At 38.4% G+C, this 20,206-nt stretch overlaps 1 protein-coding gene across 2 annotated transcripts in view; it reads left to right on the forward strand.

Annotated features, from left to right (window-relative positions):
- The window catches only part of SRGAP1 (SLIT-ROBO Rho GTPase activating protein 1), a gene marked incomplete at both ends in the record, with an annotated part of 272,809 nt that overhangs the window by 184,871 nt on the left and 67,732 nt on the right, over positions 1 to 20,206 (forward strand). For both annotated transcript variants that reach the window (XM_079715252.1, XM_079715253.1), the window contains 2 exons: positions 12,447 to 12,668; positions 14,863 to 14,964. In XM_079715252.1, the coding sequence (XP_079571378.1) occupies positions 12,447 to 12,668; positions 14,863 to 14,964 (324 nt within the window). The remainder of the gene's footprint in view (positions 1 to 12,446; positions 12,669 to 14,862; positions 14,965 to 20,206) is intronic.

Below are 20,206 nucleotides of genomic sequence, written 5' to 3' on the forward strand. Positions count from 1 at the left end.
AAGAGGCCAGATAAGTCTCTGTATCTTGAAAAGTGCTTCTTTAATACCTACAAGGTACCAAGTACTATTCTTGATCATGGGGATCCAGCAGTGAACAAAACAGAGCGCTCACCTCCATGGAGTTTACGTACTAGTTGGGGAGACAAGCCATAAAAACATTTGCACATATATAATATATTATATGTATGTAATATATATGTACTGTATTATATGCTTATATATTAAATATTTATATTTAATATGTATATAACATAACAGTAACTTACTGTCGTAGTAGTAACAGTGCCATGAAGAAAAATAAAACGGAGCTCTGGGGGTGCTTCTGTGGATGGCATGTCAGAAAAGCCTGATGTTTGAGCAGTGAAGTGAGCTGCAGAGCTATATTGATAATGGGGAAGGAATCCCTCATATAGAAGGACTGGCAAGGCTCCAGGTACAGAGGTGGAGGTGTGTTTGGCAAGTTCAAGATGCTCGAGAATAGCAAAGGAGGCCCGTATGGCTGGAGAGGAGCGAGGGAGGAAAAGGTTCTGGGAGAGAAGGAGGGGCAGGAGCCCAGTGACTTAGGGGCCTTTGGGCGGGGAAAAGGCGTTAGCTTTTGCTCTCAGTTTGGTGTGAAGCCATGAAGGGTTGGAAGCAAGGAAGTGACATCACCTGATTTCCGTTTTAAAGACTTACTCTGGCATCGAGGTGGAAAATAGACTGAGGTAGGTGAGGAGGACAAGTGTGAAAAAAGCGAGCTGTATCGAGAGTCTTTTGCAATTGTCCCGGCCAGAGATGATGCTGGCTTGGGCTGGCGTGGTAGCAGTAGACCTGTGAGAAGTGGTTGAATTCCAAATATATTGAAAATAAAGCTAAAAGAAAATTGGGGTGGTGGGTTTAAAAAAAAAAAAAAAAGGATAAAAGTGACTCCTAGGCTCAGGTCTTGAATAACTATAGGTTAATGACGTACACTTTACTGAGATAGGGACCCTGAAGAGGAGCAATAGTTCTGTTACATGTAGTATGACTGAGATACCTGTGGGGCACCTGTGTAGAGATGTACAGTAGCATCCTTGATACCGTTAGTATATATAGGACAAGAAGGATTATATGAGTCACCATCATGGTTGTGGATATTTATTGAACTCTTACTATGTGACAGGCACCTAGGTTTCTAAGCATAATTTCATCTAATCATCATAACCTTGTGAGGTAAATACTATTTTCTCTGTTTTATAGATTAAAAGAACTGACGGAGGCTTAGCTAGCTGGGTAGCTTGCCAAACGTTACACAACTGTTATGTGTTAGGTTTCAAACTCAGACATTTTAACCTCCAGATCAAAATAATTCTGATATAAATAAATAGCTAAATATGCCAAGTATTTTCAATTTTTTTTTTAGAAAGCTGGATTTTTTAAAGATCAGCCTTAAATTTAAAATGTAGATTGAGCGACGGCCGCAGCTGCAGCGGGACAGCCCGCCGGCGGCTCGGGGCCGCGCGCCGGGAACCTCGCGGGGCGGGCGGGCGCAGCACCCCCTGCCTGGCCGCCAGCGCCCCGGGGAGGCGGCCCGCGCGCGCGACGGGACCAGCAGCATGAGCAGCGGCTACAGCAGCCTGGAGGAGGACGACGAGGACTTCTTCTTCACCGCCAGGACCTCCTTCTTCAGGAGAGCGCCCCAGGGCAAGCCCCGCGCGGGCCAGCAAGCTTCCAGAAGTAGAAATGGACTAAAAATTGTTGGATTTCCCTGGTGGCGCAGTGGTTAAGAATCCGCCTGCCAATGCAGGGCACACAGGTTCGAGCCATGGTCCGGGAAGAGCCCACATGCCGCGGAGCAACTAAGCCTGTGCGCCACAACTACTGAGCCTGCATGCCACAACTACTGAAGCCCGTGCGCCTAGAGCCCGTGCTCTGTAGGAAGAGAAGCCACTGCAATGAAAGAGTAGCCCCCGCTCTCAGCAACTAGAGAAAGTCCACCCATAGCAACGAAGACCCAACGCAGCCAAAAATAAATAAAATAAAATGTAAACAATTCTCAAATGATACAACTTAAATATGAATTTTAAAAGAAATGTTATGAAATTGGTATGTTGTCATATTCAACAGAAATTGAGTATTCTTTTAGTGAAAAGCATACTTCAAGTTCGTTGACCCACTTTTAAGGTAATCAGAATGTGAATATGTACATTCTAAAATGGCTGCTTATTTTGTAGGAATCCAACTTACATATACAGTGGTGATCCTGAAAACCATTAAGCTTGACCCTTCATGATGAAAAAGAAACGGATTATTATGCAAAGGCACCTAGAATCCTTTATGTTCCTGTGTGAGCCTATTTAGCAAAATACCTTTTATACTGAGCTAATAATTATTAGAAGGTATAATAATTATTATACCTCTAGTGAGAAAAAGTTAAGACAACATTTTTAATGCTGTCTTAAGGCACTTAAGACAGCATCAAAAACATTTTATATGTGAAATGACATGGAAGATACTAAATGTATCTTGATTAAATCAAAGCATTATAAATAGTCAAAGAATTCAAGTTGAGACCTTTTTTATACAAACTTCCAGTTTCTCTTGGCTTCTACTCAAGTCAGTATCTGTCGCTTTTCTTAAAATTTTTCTGTCATGCATGATGATGAATGGATCTATTGATATAAAAAAGTCATATAAATTTTCCATAGAATTTGTTTTAAAACTAGTCTTATTATAGAAGCAGTACATTTACATTGTAGAAATCTAGAAAATACTACAAATGAAAATAAAATCACATTCCTACCACATGAGATCATCACTGTTAAAATGTAGACTTTTTCTGTGTCCACACAGACATTTTTAGACCAGAGAGTATGAAATCACATTTTACATATAGCTTTTTAACTCCCTTTTTTCAGTCGTTCATCTCCCATCCTTCCATTTCAGAAAAATTTTATCTCGTCTAATAACCGCTACATTCCCATTTGTGAACCCCCCCAAAATGTTTCTCAGCTGGTATGTCTAGACTAGATCCAATTTAGGGTCACACGTTGCATCTGTGTGATGTGTCCCTTTAGTCTTTTTTTATCCAGCCAAGTCCTTTGTTAAAGAGACAGTTGTTGAGGAGACAGGAGTTCCTGAGAAAATCTCAGCTTCTCAATTTGTCTGATAATTTGTTGTGTTTTTATTTAGCCCATTTCTCTATCCCTTATATTTCCTACAAAGCAAACACTACATAAACGCTATATGGATTCAAGTTAAGCACTTTGCAATGGAATACACCATGGGTGGTATTGCTGTGTCTTATGTAGGTATGTAGCAACGTATGTTTGGCCCACTGATAGTGTTACTGAAATTGATCACTAGCTTATGGTGATATAGCTCTGATTCCTTCATCATATATAGTTAAGGGTTTTCCCTTGCAACAGACTATGGATATTCTAAAACCTCTTGAATTTGGATTTTATTAAATTGAAAATCTACTAATTTGGAACTCAGCAACATCTGGGCGATAATTTACTTTTGGTCAGCAAAATGCCTTCTTAGAGTACAAATTAATAATGTAAATTAAACAGGAATGATAATTTAAGAAAATATTTTCAGGCACTTCAGAGTATAATTTTACATATATATCACTGACACCCTATTTAAAGGAATCCTCTTTTGTTAACGACTACAGGTCTAAAAACTAATACTTCAGCAATTTGATAGATTAGTTCAAGTCGTTCCTGTAGATTTGGAGGTGATCTAATGTTTTTTTTTTATTTAATAATTCCAATTTTATCTGTTTTAGATAAACTTCACCTTTACCTATCAATGTTAGTTTGGATACTCCAGATACTGAGTTATCTTTAGGGAGAAGGGAGGGGTTTGCAATTGGCAGGTTTAGAGGACTTATGAAACACCCGTAATATTTTATTTATTTAAAAGTATGCAGTTGTCCCTCGTTTCCACAGGTAATTGGTTCCAGGAGCATCCTTCAAAATCCAAGGGTGCTTAAGTCCTTTAAAGTCAGTCGGTCCTTCATATCCATGGATGTGGAACCTGCGGATATGGAGGGCCGACTGTATATATTTTGCACCTGTCTGAAAGTTTGGCATGTTTTATATTTAGAAACAGAAAAAGCAGAGAGTTATAAAAAATGATTAAAACCATGCCTTAAATATTTTAATCTAAAGTATACCAATGTACTTGAACTTGCTAATCTTTAAATTATTATTTATCTTTTTATACAGAATTTTGAATAGTCAGTCTTCCTATGCACAACCACACCCACTGTGTATTATCTATGATTTCTACTTTTAAGTTTTTTTTAACACACAAGAAAAAATATTTTGGATATATACAATGTTTTCACAGTCTTGCACAGTTGGCAATTGTGCCTAATTTGATAACAATTTAGTTTACTCTTAAATCTTCCAACAGCTCCTTTCTCAATTATTTTATCAGTTTATTTAATATTTAATTAAATTATAATAAATATAAATGGCACAGATATTATACAATGAGCTCTTTTTTATATATAAATTTATTTATTTTTGGTTGTGTTGGGTCTTCGTTGCTGCGTGTGAGCTTTCTCTAGTTGCGGAGAGCGGGGGCTACCCTTTGTTGCAGTGTGCGGGCTTCTCATTGCAGAGGCTTCTCTTGTTGCAGAGCACAGGCTCTAGGCACACGGGTTTCAGTAGTTGTGTCACATGGGCTCAGTAGTTGTGGCTCGCAGGCTCTAGAGCACAGGCTCAGTAGTTGTGGTGCACGGGCTTATTTGCTTCACGGCATGTGGGATCTTCCCAGACCAGGTCTCAAACCCATGTCTCCTGCATTGGCAGGCGGATTCTTAACCACTGAGCCACCGGGCAAGTCCCTGTACAATCAACTCTTGAAAGCATACAGACTAACTGTTTGAGCAGAAATGTACAGGAGTATTAGAGAGAGCCTATTAACTGTGTATATTCACAATGCATTGGCATTGGTCACTATGCTTTAGAGCAGGATTGACAAACTTTCTCTGTAAAAGGCCAGGTAGTAAATATTTTAGGCTTTGTGAGCCTTATAGTCTCTGTACCTACTCAACTCTAGTGCAGAAGTAGCCATAGTAAGTAAGCAAATGGATATGGTTATGTGGCAGTCAAACTTCATTTATCATATCAGGCCATGGGTTAGATTTTGTTCACAGGCTGCATAGTTGGCCAACCTCTGCTTTATAAAATGAACTGAGTATTAGTTAATCCAGAGTGTCACTTAAGCAGAAGATTGTTGAGATGGCTTTTCCTCTCTCTCTGAAGAAAGTTCTAAGTAAATTTTAGTTTGCAGAGTAACAGTCTCTTACTTTGGAATCAGGTGGGAAGTGAAGAAAGTTAATTTCACAGTGAGGTTTTTATTATGTCATTCTAAAAAATTAATATGAATTGCAAGTATTGGCCAAAGGAAATTTAATTGGTTTGGGAGAATAAAGGCATAATTATAGGGTAAAATAGATGGTAGTTTTGTAAATAACAGATTTTGTATCTGTTATCATTAAATATTCCCAACATTAAGTGCAGAAGAGACTATAACTATTATTCTGTAAAAATTAGGATGTATTACAACAAGAAGAAAGATCATACAGGCAACAAATATATTTGTGATTGAATGCTGAAATTTTCAAGTGATTATGATTTGCTAAGGGGAAAGAGTTGGGGAGAGTACAAGTCTTAATGCTAGGAATCTCTGATCTATAATCATATTTGCTACTCTGTATGTCTGAAATTCTTAAACCAACTGGTTTTAAGATTGCAGAACTGGTAATATAACCTCTTTCAGTCCAGTTCCACACCTACCCACCCTCAAAAGGTAGTCAGAGAAACAAAATCCCCAACAGTAAGATTCTATTAGTGCTTTGTCCCTGAGCACCTGCCCTATAATAATAAAGTATTTGTCATCCTTACAGTACAGTTTCACAGTCTCCAATTACTCCCTGTAAAAGTTTGCAGGTCACTTTGAAGCTTGAAGGATAAATCTTTGTTACTATTATGGAATATTGCCATAGAAAATCCCCTATTCCAGCTAATTTTCTTGGTAGAGATTTCTGTCATGTGTTTCATTAGCCATTTCTACAGAATAAGATTGAAGTTAGGTTACATCGTATACCGCATGCCATGTTTATTTTATCATTTCTAAATAATCAGCTATCCTTTTGTCTCTAGGGACATATTTTTAATTAAAAAGCATTTTATTCAGAGTTCAGATTTTTCTTAATTAGTTTGACTTTTCCCCCAATACATAATATTAGTATTAAAATTTATCCATGAAAACCTGCCAAATTTTAATATTGTAGTCTCCATTAGGCCTGAACTCTTATCAGGAAAATTATAAAGAGATGATGCTAGATGGGTTAGGACAGTGTAGTTATCATGTAAACTGATGTATGCCTGTTTTTATCCCTTCATGGAAGAAAGGGTATTTAAAAACTGAAATGAGTTGGATGACCGAAGTGGCTGGCTTTAAACATTCCTTCCAGTGGAGATGCTGTGGGCCTTTGTTAAAGAAACTGCATCCACCTGGTTCCCACCTGCGGTATAGGCTGCACTGTCTCAGGCTCCAGTGCTCGCTTTTCCATCTTGGCTGTACCTTTGAATGTTGAAAGTTGCCTAAGGCATGATCCTTTGTTTTTATTTCTCTTGGTCCCTTGCCTTAAATACTATCTGATGGTTCCTAGGTTTTTTTTCACCAGCCTTGATCATATTCCTGGGCTTCAGATTTGCATATCCACTGCCTCCTGGACATCTCTAACCAGATGTCTGTAGACACCTTGAACATTTGCCCCTACTGTCATCATCATCCTTCACACATGTAACAACTTTTTCTTATCCATTGTTTACATCTCAGAAAATGGTACCACTTTCCACCCAGTTGCCCAAGCCAAAAACCCAGTTCTCTCATTCCCCACATATAAACGCATCAGCATATCTTATCATCTCTACATCCAAAATATCCCAAACCTTGGTATTTCTCACTACTTGCACTCTCAGTCTCTGAGACAAAGCCTCTTCATCTCTTGCCTGCACTTAGGAAGCAACAGCTTCCTAAGATGTCCAGCTTAGCACTAAGACCTTCTAATCAATAATTAATTCTCTTCCCAAGCAACCAAAGTATTAAAAAAGATAAATCAGACCTGTAATCCCTATTTAAAGCTCTCCATTAGAATAAAATCCAAACTATTCACCAAGACGCTATGTGAACTGGCACCCACCTGCCACTCAGTGTCATCTCCTGCAACCTCCCCCTTAGTCACCATGCTTCAGGTACACAGGCCTTTCTCTTACCCAGACCCACTAAGCTTTTTCTTTCCTGGGGCCTTTCTCATTTTTGTCTAGAGCACTCTTTCTTCCAGAGCTTTACAATACTCCTCCTTTTCATTCACGTGGCACCTGGCTGCCTATATAAAAGAGCAATGCCCTTCCCCCAGCACTCCGTGTTCCTCTGACTTTTTTCTCCATAGCATGTATCACCTGACCTGTATTAATTGAGGCTTGGTTTATTGTTCTCTCTCCTCTCTTGTGATTTGATTCAGGGTAGTTACAGAGATTTGGCCTGGGAAAAAATGAGTCCAGTAGCAGCTCCTCTGAAGGAAATAATTGCCCCTGTGGGTGGGAGCTGTATTAGGCAACAAAAGATTATTCAGCCTACTCATTGGCTCAGGCTATGCAACCTCTGTTCTCCTTCTCCTGTTTCCTACTTTGTATCCATTCGTATCACACCGATGTATCATTTTGACCTTTTCCATCCTAAAGAGAAACTCAAAACAAGTTTGGCTAAATGTTCAGCTGCAGTTAGAGTAGCAGCAAAAATTAAATTGTCAGCTATGGACCATCAGGAACCCAGAGGTGAAAGCAGGTGTGTAACAGTTGCCTGTAATTTAGACATACGGTTCAATTCCACAAGATGCCTCTGTCTCACAAAATGTGTTTGTGGTATCTTGCCTGAGGTACTGAATAGCTAGAGAAGAAGTTAGTGAAGGACAAAGATACCTACACAGGAGAAATCAGCTTTCTTCCTTGACATCTACTGTAAAAGCTCTGAGAGTGTCTATTTCTGGTCTTTGAAAGCTACCCATGGTCATGTGAAAGCTGTATTTTGCAGTTCAGTTTGCTTGGGTTGCACTATTTTTCAGCAAGACTGAAAAGAAGGGTCAGACTGAGTCTTTCCACAATATCCATGCTTCTGGAATGGTCAAAGCCAAACTTATTAAAAGCCAGAGATAGGACCCACAAGAAAAGATCATGGAAGCTTCTCATACAGAGGCAGGAGTGATGAAGTTAAGACAGAATACGTCTGCAGGATTTCTTCCCTCTCCATTCTCATGACAGCCACTTAGTTCTGGAGTAACATACAGGCTTGGGGCTGCCCTCCAGCCACTTCCTGGGCTGCCCTGCAAATGACATTGGCTGTTACTGTTCTGGAAGCATGTATGTAAGACTTGTTTTCCATTATGGTAATCCCATCTAAGTCCAGACTTCTACCCCACTAGAGCTTCTCATGTCATGGGGTTTATTTCAAAAAAAAAAAAAAGTTGTCTCCCTGAACAGCTATGATCCAGTTATACCTGACACCCTGACATTATACCCACCAAGTATATTTGAACCAATCTCTCAGCCTTTGGGACAAGAAAAAGTATTTGTCACTGGCCTCAGTACCTAGGTTTCATCTTCATTTTTTTATACTGTTTCAACACTTTTGCCTAAGGAAATTAGCCTTACTGTGGTGATACAGACTAATGCCTAGTGGAATCTATCTTGGCAGCTCTTAGGATATTAAAAAAAAAAAAAAAAATACAGCCTTCGACTTCTAACAGTCTTTCCTTCCCCAGCTTTAATCCGTAATTTAATATATCCATTCAGAGTTTTTCATCCATCAGAACAACACTATTTTGTTTTCATGAAATATTTTATTGGTTTCTTATGTATTTTCATCATTAAATGCACTTGGGCACTTGGGTTATAATTCAGCTCTTTGTGTAGAAGCTGGCTCTTCGTATTGTCATTAATAATTCATAAGCTCCATAGAATTACTTTAGGCCTTTTAACCAAGTATCTTGAATCTTAACATATCCAGTGTCATTTTAGCTTCCTGTTTAGAAAAAAAAAAAATGACTCTGACAGGTCTTGCTGTCTCAGGAGACCTTGAATAAGAATTTTATTGCTGTTTCTTGTTTCTTTTAAAATTCTGGATGGTTAAAAAGCCTACAGTGTAGAAAAAGCTGCATATCACAAGTAACAAAATCATGCCAGTTACATGACCTCACAGACTGGAAAGTATTGGTAGAGGTCAGAGAAGGAAATTTTCCATCAAAGCTCATCACAGAAATCTACTAAGTTCTCAAAGGCCAGAAGACACCCAGGGAGGCCCCTGGGTTGATTACTAAGCCCACATGCATGCTTCTCCCCAAATTATTAGGAAACAACAGTGAAATAAGGGGTGTCTTACTGGGACCAGACCCACCAAATTTGCATGGCTGAACTGGGTGTGGAAACATGCACTGGTACTTTTGAAATCTTGACATTTACTCCCCAAAGAAGCCACACTTAGAAATTTGAGGAGTGAACTAAGTCTGGAAGTAATGAAAGTTTGGTATGTATTTTTCAGAGCTGTAATTCAAGTGGATAGTTGGGGTTGAATTTCTTTCTTTTTCTTCCTCTTTTTCCTTCATTCTTCTTCTCTTTTTTCCTTTCTCTTTTAAGTTGAAAATAGACTTGGTTTTTGTTGGGGGGAAGAAAAGGCTTTTCTCTGGGTTGTTTCCGCTCAATATCAATTTTCTATTAAGTGCCATTGGGATCAGTACTCATAAAGTAAAGGAGCTTGTGTGATCTGCTTCATTATAATCAAGTTGAATCTGCCTTCTTTCAGAATAGTAGGGTGTTTTGAAGCACTGGTACATCTCAAAGAAATGAGGCCATTTCCTTCACAAATTTATGTTTTCATAAGATGAGGTGTTATTGAAAGGATAATTTTTCAGTCCCTCTGAGGTGTATAAAGCTGCTACACAGAACCATTATGGATTTTGAGGAGTAAGAGGAATAAAAGAGGACTTTGCTCATCTGAGGCTAGAATTTTTTAATTAACTGAAAATCAGTCTCTGTATTTGAGTGCAGCTGATTCCACCAGAAATGTATTAATGCAGAGACTGATTGCTGCATCTTGCAACTATGTTTTGCTTATATTTGTAATTGTGATGTGGCAGCTACTGTCTGCTTTTTTAAATCAAGTAATCTTTAATGAAGTCGATTCTCTGGCCTGTTTGGAGAAATGGCACCCCTAAAGGACAGGGTTCAAGACCCTTTTACTTGATTGTTTTAGTGCGGTGCTTCTCAAACTTTAGTGTGTATATGAATCAACCTGCGTATTTCTTTTTTAACTTCAGATTCTAATTCAGTGGGTCAGGGGTGGGGCCCAAGAGTCTGCATTTGCTGCTGATCCACAGACCACACTTTGAAAACCAAGATTTTGTAATATGTTTATGTAAAAATCCCAAACTTAAGCATTATGAAATTGGAGGGTGGGGGTGGAATTAAATGTGTTGGCATTTCTAAGGACAGGTCAGTGATTAAATCTGTTCCTTCATAAAACATAAGACAAGTTGTGTCCTTTGCACCCTTCTACTGCTCTTTTAGTAGCAAACTGATGAACAACTTATACTTGAATTCCTTGAGAATGGAGATTATATTTTACTGTGTTCCAGTTTTCATATTCTTGGAGCCTAGCAAATGCCCAGGCATCTATAGATGGCCAATTAGTGAGCTGAGTTGAATTGAATCAAATTGAATTGATTGAACTTCATTAGAACAATATAGGGATGACCTGATTTTGTACCTTTAAAACTACTTGTTTTCTCTTTAAGAGATTTATATTGCTTTTATGTACAAATTTAAAATTCTGTCAGTAATTTATAACTGACTAGTATCCAGAGTTATGTTGTTTTTAAAATTATATTCTCTTAAAATGCAGTATGAATAAATAAATACAAATTAAAGATAGTGAAGATTGAAGCCCAAAGCCCTTGTATTCCTAGGAATACTAAACAAAATTCTATCTCTGTTAAAAGGACTTTGGCAGTCATTTCTTACTGAAAAATTTTATTCTAGAGATAAGAAAGAAGGCATTCCTGGGCTATTTTGGCAGATTGAAACGTGTTTTCCCCATTTCTGAAAGAGTACAGATTATTGTTGTCTTCAGTAAATTATACAAACATCAAAATATTACAGTTAGTATGTTTGCATCCTAGAAGGATTTCAGTAGATCATTGTATCAATCTCAGTATGCATGAACAAACTTGAAAGCTATTTTTTCATTATTTCTTTTCTGTATTTGATTTTGCTTCTTTTACTTTTTAATAGCTTTAATTGAGATATTATTCACATACCATACATTTAACCCATTAAAAATCCACAGTTGGCTTTTGTTTTATCCACAGTGTTGTGTATATGTTGCCACAATCAATTTTAGAACATTTTCATCACTCTGAAAAATCCTCTACCCCTTAGCCATCACTTCCTAATTCCTTCATCCCCCAGCCCTAGGCAACCACTAATCTACCTTCTCTCTCTATAAATTTGTCTGTTCTGGATATTCATATAAATGGAGTCATACAATGTGTGGCTGACCCATGTTGCAGCATGTAACAGTACTTCATTCCTTTTTATGGCTGAAAATGTTTTGTTTATTCATTTATTGATGGATACTTAGTTTCCACTTTTCAGCTATTAATAATACTGCTAGAAACATTCATGTACAAGTTTTATCCCTTTTTTATATATTCCTAGGAATGTAATTGCCAAGTCATATGTTTTATCTCTTTTTTATATATTCCTAGGAATGGAATTTCCAAGTCATATGTTTAACCTTTTGACAAACTGCCAGACTCTTTTCCAAAGTGACTGCAACATTTTACATTCCTATCTGCAGTGTATGAGGCTTCCAGTTTCTCCACATCTTCCCCAATCCTTGTTATTACCTGTCTTTTTTATTTTAACCATCCTAGTGGTATCACATCGTGGTTTTGATTTGCATTTCCCTGATGACAAATGATGTTGAGCATCTTTTCATATGCTTATCGACAATTTGTATATGTATTTTTTAAGAAATACCTAGCAGATCCATTGCCCATTTTTTTAATTGGCCTATATGTCTATTTATTATTGAGTTGGCAGAGTTCTTTATATATTCTAAATACAAATTCCTTATCAGATAACATGATTTGCAAAATATTTTTCCCATGATGTGGGTTATCTTTTTACTTGATAGTGCCCTTTGAGGCACAAAAGTCTTCAAATTCGATGAAACCCAATTTATTTTTTCTTTTGTTGCTGTGCTTTTGATACTATATCCAAAAAACCAATGCCTAATGCAAGGTAATGAAGGTTTGCTCCTAAGAATTTTATGGTTCTAGCTGTCACATTTAAGTCGTGATCCATTTTGAGTTAATTTTTATATGTGGTGTTCTTTTACTTTTTAAGTGCTGTGATCTTGGCTACCATGCAAGTCTAAACAGAGCCCTGAGAACATATCTCTCTGCGGAGTATAACCTTGAAACCTCCAGACACGAAGGCTTAGACATTATTGAGAATGCAGTTGACAATTTGGAGCCCAGGAGTGATAAGCAGAGATTCATGGAGATGTACCCTGCTGCATTCTGTCCACCAATGAAGTTTGAGTTTCAGTCTCACATGGGTGATGAGGTCAGTAATTGATTATTTTAAAACTAATGAATTGTCTCGTAACTTATATTACTCTTCCACTGCTGTACCCAGCAGTTGTAAAAATTCCCAGTTGTCTTCTCATGGCTGCCTTTGCATGGGATCTTAGTACAATACTCTCAACTATCAGCCACTACCACCTTTTAAAGCAATGGTCAAACACTCTAATGCCTCCAGAGGCCAAAGAAATAGAGGTGCAGATTCACCTGGGTGTAAGCACTAAACTGTTGTAGGATAGTTAAAGAATTCTTTCTCCACCTCAAGACATTCAAATTTAAGTTCAAAACAAAGCATTTTGTTGGCCCAATAGAATCTGTCTGAAGACTTCTTATAATCCTGATTTAAAGATCTCTGTAAAGAAAAATAATTATAAATGGCAGGAAAATGGACGAGAGGAAAAAAGATACAAACCATTTTTTTAAGACTCAAGTTACCTCCAAACTGGTAAAACGAGCATTAGAAAGGATGTATTATATCTTAGGTTCTTTATATGAGTTTAGCTTTCTATCCTATTTTATGCAAGGGAAAAACTCCATTTAAACCATTTATGAGTTACAGTGGTATATTTATTGTCTGTGAACAGGGGGAAACAAGAAGAACCAATAATGGAGCATGCTCTATAGCACTTGGTGTCCCAGCTGTACAAAACAGTACTCATAGATTAAAAACTCAATTTTAGCTTATTGTGGTGACAGTATATTTTTTAAAATAGACATACTTATAATTTCCATGGCAGATTTCTTCTTTAATGTCATATTTTCTCTGAAACACCTAATGTTAAGACTTATAAGATGTATATGTATGTACCTGATATATTTCTAACCTAATTTTATTTTTGCTTGATTTGATAGAGTGAATTACTTGATTAAAAATGGTAAGCAATCTTTATGCCAATAGCACACGAATTTGACAGGCGAGTGGCTTATCCCACCCAGAGTTATGTTTCCAAAACCAAATGGTTTTAATCTTTCAGTTATGGATGGATGTGTTAAACACAGAATGATAAAATGTCACAAACAAGTGATTTCAGTTGGGTTAAAAGTTGTTACTTTTTTTTTTTTTTTTTTTTTTCCCGATACGCGGGCCTCTCACTGTTGTGGCCTCTCCCGTTGCGGAGCAAGGCTCCGGATGCACAGGCTCAGCAGCCACGGCTCACGGGCCCAGCCGCTCCACAGCATGTGGGATCTTTCCAGACCGGGGCACGAACCCGTGTCCCCCGCATCGGCAGGCAGACTCTCAACCACTGCGCCACCAGGGAAGCCCATTTTTTTTTAACTATTATTATTTTAATATAGTAAGTCTCTTGCCCTTTTATGTGGCCAGTTCTGCCAGGAAGCAATAATTTCTATGATGTCTTGGAGACTCCATAAAAGGAAACTCTCATTTGCTGAGACCATTTCTGTGATGGAAAGATGAAAAGAAATTGTTCATTTCTAGTCTGATTTTAATATAATTAAAAGGCTCTAATTTTGACCTTATCCATAATTGAGATCATGGCCAAGATATCTTTCTACCAAAGCCTAAGACAAGTGGCTTCCTCAGTTTCATAGTGAATCACATGATTTGGCTGAAAATTGGCAAGACAGGCCATGGTTGAAGATACAGAAAACCGTTATTCACTTTTTCTGAGTTTTCACTGTGTGCCAGGCAGTGTTCTAAGTGCTTTATGTACATCATCCCATTTCATCCCCACCACAGCCCTGTGGCATAGGTACTCTTACTATCCCCATTTTACAGATAAGGAAACTGAGGTTTAGTGACTTACTGTAGTCACCCAGCTGACTGTAACCAGCAGGCTCTGCTGCCTGCCCTACTTTGGCCTGCATGACCGTACACTTGGATCATCCGTCACACTCTGCGCAATAACTTATTCCACAGGTAGACGGCAGCATCAGAGCTCCTCTCCAGCAACCACCACATTCTTAGAGGGATGCTTCCTACCGCTGCTTTTTTCCCAGTCATATCCAGGCCAAGCAGCTGCATTCTGCTCTTGCCACTTACATAACAAGTTCATATTTAAGATTGAAGTTTTGAGGTGGCTGTTAAAAGTAAAATATGTAATTGGAATCTTGAGGGGATCCGCCTGATTCATGCAGCCTTTAAATGGGAGAACTGTGTACCTGGAGGCTGGATGGATGGCTCCCTGTTGTAACTGTGGTTTCTGATTCCCCATCAGGTGTGTCAGGTCAGTGCGCAGCAGCCGGTCCAGGCAGAGCTTATGCTCAGGTACCAGCAGCTGCAGTCCCGACTGGCCACGCTCAAGATTGAGAACGAGGAGGTGAGCATGCTTTCTGCCCTCACAAGTAAAATGAATTCTAATGTAAACTGGAAGACAGTTTCACATGACCCTAGGGAATTTAACATTGTAACTGCAATCTCTTCATCCTGCATTTTCAGCTAAATCAGAGTTCCTGAAGTACTCCTTGTAGAAGATAAATGCAAAGCTTCTATATTCTACCATAAATGAATACTTTACCAGGGATTCACTGCATACACATGTAAACACACCTTTTATTCTTAAATTCTTAAATACTGAAAGTAGTTCCCAGTAGATTATCAAATTCAACATATGTGTTCAAGAATCTACATGAATGTGTGGAAAGAAATGTCTGACATGTTAATTTAATCCTAACTTTTGAAATTAGTCCTTTTTTATGCTTTTTTTTGTAGTTTCTAGATTTTTGGTACTGAATATGGCATTACTGATATAATTATGAGTACAAAAATCATAGTACTTGAATGGGAATATAAAACTGTTTATTTGCTGACATTACTGGATTTAAATGGATAGTAAAATGTGAATTATAAATGTATGTTGAGCCAGAAAGCAGTGGTACAATTCAGCTGCCTGTTTCTGAAATTGATTTATTGGGTCCATGTTCTACTTAAATAAAAATAGGAACCACAAATGTTTCTTGTGTTAGTCAAGGCACTCAAATGTAATTTACAGGAACCCAAATCACACTTAGTCAAGTCACAAAGTTTACGTGTTGGTCAATGTTTGCAGTAGCCTCAGTGGTGATTGGATCTGTGTCCGGATGATAGTTATCAGGAATCTCTTTTCATCACTTTGAAGCGGTATCTTCATGTGTGTTGGTAGGAAGTCTCTCCCCATATCCTGTATTGGGAGATCCAGGACTACATGGTCCCTACAGTTTACCATCTCACCTCGTCCCAGCATCCTTATCTCTGACATAAGATCTTCAATTGGCCTGACTTAAGTCATGCATACTTTTGGACCAACTATTACAGCCAGGAAATGGGATTTTTTCATTGGCCAGCTTAGATTCTGTGCCCATTCATAGAACCGTTTGATTGACAGCCCCAGCAGAAATACCTATTTCTAGAGACAAACAATTTCCAAAAGAAGAAGTGTGGGACAGAAAGGAAAAAAACAACAATTTGCCCTTGATAAAATTAATGGTCAAAATTCACTTTAGTACCCTCTTTTATTCTGATTCCACTGAGATGTTTTGAATTATGTGAATGTGTGTTTGTTTCTGTTAAGAAAGAGTGTCATGTTTCTAGACCAGTATAGTTTGGTGAAAACCCATTGCAGCCTTTCTGGTTTCTGGTCTTTCTGGAAGAACCAAACCACCCCTTATTCAAACATGTGTATATAAGATGCAACCAATGTGATTAAGATTTTAGTCTCTGTGTAAAGTCCCACTAATGAAACTTTCCGAAGGAAAGCTGTTGCTCTCTTTGAGGTGTTTTTAGAGCTTAGGGTTTTGGCAAGGCATCACAAAACACTCACTTAATGCAGTTTAGTGGATCCTGTTAGACCTAGGGTTTGTATGCCTAGTGACTTCCAATTTTTTTTCATGCATATGCTCTCGCGGTTTTATTTGGAAACAGTCTCTAAACTCTAGGAAAATAGTGTATTATACACAAGGTCAAGACTGGCAGCCCACAGACCTGTTTGGTTTGGCTCACACAATTTGGGCCTGTTAAAAACAGGAAAGTGTGGGAACTCTGGCCCCTGTGTTGCTTCATGAAGGGAAAGGCTGGGGTACTCGAATTCCACTTTGCCATAGTCATTCAGCTCCTGATTCTCTTACATTGGACTAGTCCATTTATGTAACCTGTCTGGCCTCTGCAGCCCTTTGAGTTTGTGACCCGAGTCTTCCTCTTTGGGCATAATGTGGAGAAGCACAGTATCTTTATAAACTGATAGGGCAGACAGTGCTTTCTGAGGGCTAGTTTTTCAAAATTTACTGTAGAAACGAATGAATTGGATTGTCCTGATGTTTCTTCTGAGCATGACAAGTGGTTTATGATTCTTGGGTATGGAACAGATTCACTGTAGTAGAATGGGATTCCCAAGGAAAGTAAGATTTAAATTGGATTTGTGGCAACCAGTAGACTTCATAGGTATAGAAAGAGGGAAAGAGGTTTTAATATATTTCAAGGTTGGAGAATAGAGCAGTTTGGTTATCACCCAGGTCCTCCTTGGGGATGAGCTGAAGGTGAAGCTGAAATCGTGTGACGAGAGGCATTGAGAACAAACTTAAGGAGTTTTGATGCTGTGGGTCTGTTCATTTCAGTAAAATAAATATTTATTGAGCGACTTCTACATTCCACATATTTTGCCAGGTGTGGAAAGTACAGAGATGAATAAGTTACAGTTAGCGTGTGTCTAGTGGAGAAGCAGTCTATAACAAGTCATTTATACAATGTGAAAAATAAGAGACCTAACTTGGGAACAACATAGCAATCATTGCTGATTTGGAGGCCCTGTGTAGCACTTTTCTCCACCATGAATAAGGAATTTGCCTCTGGTCTTCCACTGATAGGAGGACAGAAAATTGACACCTTGGTGTCAAAGCAAAATATACAAGTAAAGAAACACATGCATAATTCTATGTAATTCTCTGCCTCTGCACAAACTTAAGTGTATGTGTGTGTGTGTGTGTACATACACACACATACTCATAAAGTCCAAAATTTATTGGAAAGAGTTTAATTAACTAAAAATAATTATGACTGCCCAGTGAAAAGATCAAAGTTGAGGGAGAATTTCATCCAAGCTTACAAAAGCATAGATAGGGCAGCTACATAGAACATGAACCTTTTCACCAAATCTTAGACAACTATAAATAATGGACACCCCTTGAAACTGTAGGAGGCCTTCTAAGAAGGGAGTTTCCACGCTAAGAGCCCACAGACCATGTCTGGCCATGGACAAATTTTGTTTGCTCTACAGTGCTTGATTTTTTAAATTGTTATTGTCATTTAAAAATTGGAAGTTTTGCATAAAAATGTGGATTTTCAGCTTCAAAAAAATTAGATCTTCTCATACTAGACCTGCATTTCTATAGGACGATAACTGGCTTGAGCTGAGGAGTACATACTCCCCTTAGACGCAGAGCACGTGCTTCCTATTTGCCATATGCCCCACTCAGCCCACTTGCCTATTTTCATTACTTACTTGGCCCTGGAAGATAGTTGATTTTGCAGCACTTGCCTTAAAACAAAGAGAAGAGAGCAGTATGCATTTGTAAAATGGCCTGAGTATACTCGTAAGTAGTAAAAGTTGGAAGTAAAGGCTTGAGAAGGGCTTGATAAAATTTGTGGTTGATGCAGATTGATAATGGATTGTGACATTTACTGTCACTTCACAGTAAATGAACTGTGGAGTTCAAATGTAAAAAACTTTACATTTGCCTGTTAAACCTTTTAAAATGAGCTTTCAGTTTCATTATGCCGTGAACTTGCATCGGTGATACCTTAGCCTTATGATTCCAACTTTCAGTCAGTCGGTCCACAAATATATATTATTAGGTTCGCTGTGTATTGTGCCCATAGAATTAGAGCAGGGACTGCTGCCCACACAACTCTATTCCCCAATTTTTTTTTTTTTACTTAAAAGTATAACTGTTTATTACAACTTTGAAGTGAAACATTAATAAACATTATTTTTAAAGACAACACTTTGAAAGCAACCTAAATCTAAATGATCATTTATACCTTTCTCACTATACACAGTTTCCAAAGTCTTTCCAACCTAATGTTACACAGCCATGTCCACTTTCTGAAAGTTCAAGTGAAATAGGGAGATTAAGAGGTACAGACTTCCAGTTACAAAATAAATGAGTCAAAGGGATGAAATGTACAGAATGAGGAATATAGTCAATAACTATGTGATATCTTTGTGATATGTGACAGATGGTAACTAGACTTAAGATGGTGATCATTTTGTAATGTGTAGAAATTTCAAATCACTATGTTGTATGCCAGGAACTAACATGGTGCTGTAGGTCAATTATACTACAAAAACAGACCAAATTTACAGAAAAAGAGAGGGGCTGGGGGAGAGGGGGAGTTGGATGAAGGTCATCAAAAGGTACAAACTTCCATTTATAAGATAAATTATTACTAGGGATGTAATGTGCAACATGGTTAACATAATTAACACTGCTGTGTGTTATGTGTAAAATTTGTTGGGAGTAAATCCTTTTTACTTTTTTTATTTTGTATCGGTGAGATGATGGATGTTCACTAAACTTATTGCAGTCATCATTTCGTGATGTATGTTAAGTCAAATCAGTATGCTGTGGACTTTATTATTGCCCTGTCAATTATATCTCAATAAAACTGCAAGGGAAAAGAAAGAAGGAAGGAAAGGAAAGGGAAGGGAAGGAAAAATTTTACTTTTAACCTTTGTCATAGGGATTTCAGCTTAGGGGGTCATTGCTGTGGCTCCTTTCTTTCAAAGCTAGCCTCTGGAGTAATTCCCCATAGATCACATTTCCCTTTCCTTAGAGTTCCTCATTCCTCCCTTTGTTGCAGGAGAATGGGGTGCAAGAGGATGGTCATGTCCCAGGTTTCAGGCGAGTTCCTGGGACGGGCTGCCAAGTGAGGGTCCTTGGCTTCACACAGGAAAGAATTCAAAAGTGAGCCAAGGTAAAGTGAAAGAGAGTTTATTTAGAGAGATACACATTCCATAGGCAGAATGCTGTTGTCTCAGAAGCAGCCCAGGGTGATTAGTTTTTTGGGGCTGGGTAATTTCATAGGCTAACAAGTGGGAGGTGTATTCTATTTTGGGGAAGGGGCAGGGATTCCCAGGAATTGGGCCACCACGCACTTCCACTTTTTGGGCTTTATGGTGGCCCTCAGAAGTGTCATGGCGCCTGTGGGTGTGTTGTTTGGCGTATGCTAGTGTATTACAGTCAGCGTCTGATGAGGCTCAAGGTCTACTGGGAGTTGTATCTTCTGCCATCTTGGGCCTAGTTGGTTCTAACCAGTTTTTGTCGTATCCTCAATGGCTGTGTCATTCTTTTAACGGTTGTGCCCTGCCCCCTTCCCTCCTGTCTCACCTTTATCAAAGCCAAAGAAAAGGAAAATGAATTGCATAAGTACAGCAATTAGGCCTCTCTTTTCTTTAGGACAGTCTTATTTTTAAGTAGTTTGCCCCATTTTCAGACCCTTTGTCCCAATATTTGCTCCAGAAAATAGAGCTTTCATAAGCATGTCACTTCTGTGCTATGAGTAAAACCTTCTCACACATAAAACAACTA

Source organism: Hyperoodon ampullatus (genome assembly GCF_949752795.1).
Source record: "Hyperoodon ampullatus genome assembly, chromosome: 11".
Classification (NCBI taxonomy): domain Eukaryota; kingdom Metazoa; phylum Chordata; class Mammalia; order Artiodactyla; family Ziphiidae; genus Hyperoodon; species Hyperoodon ampullatus.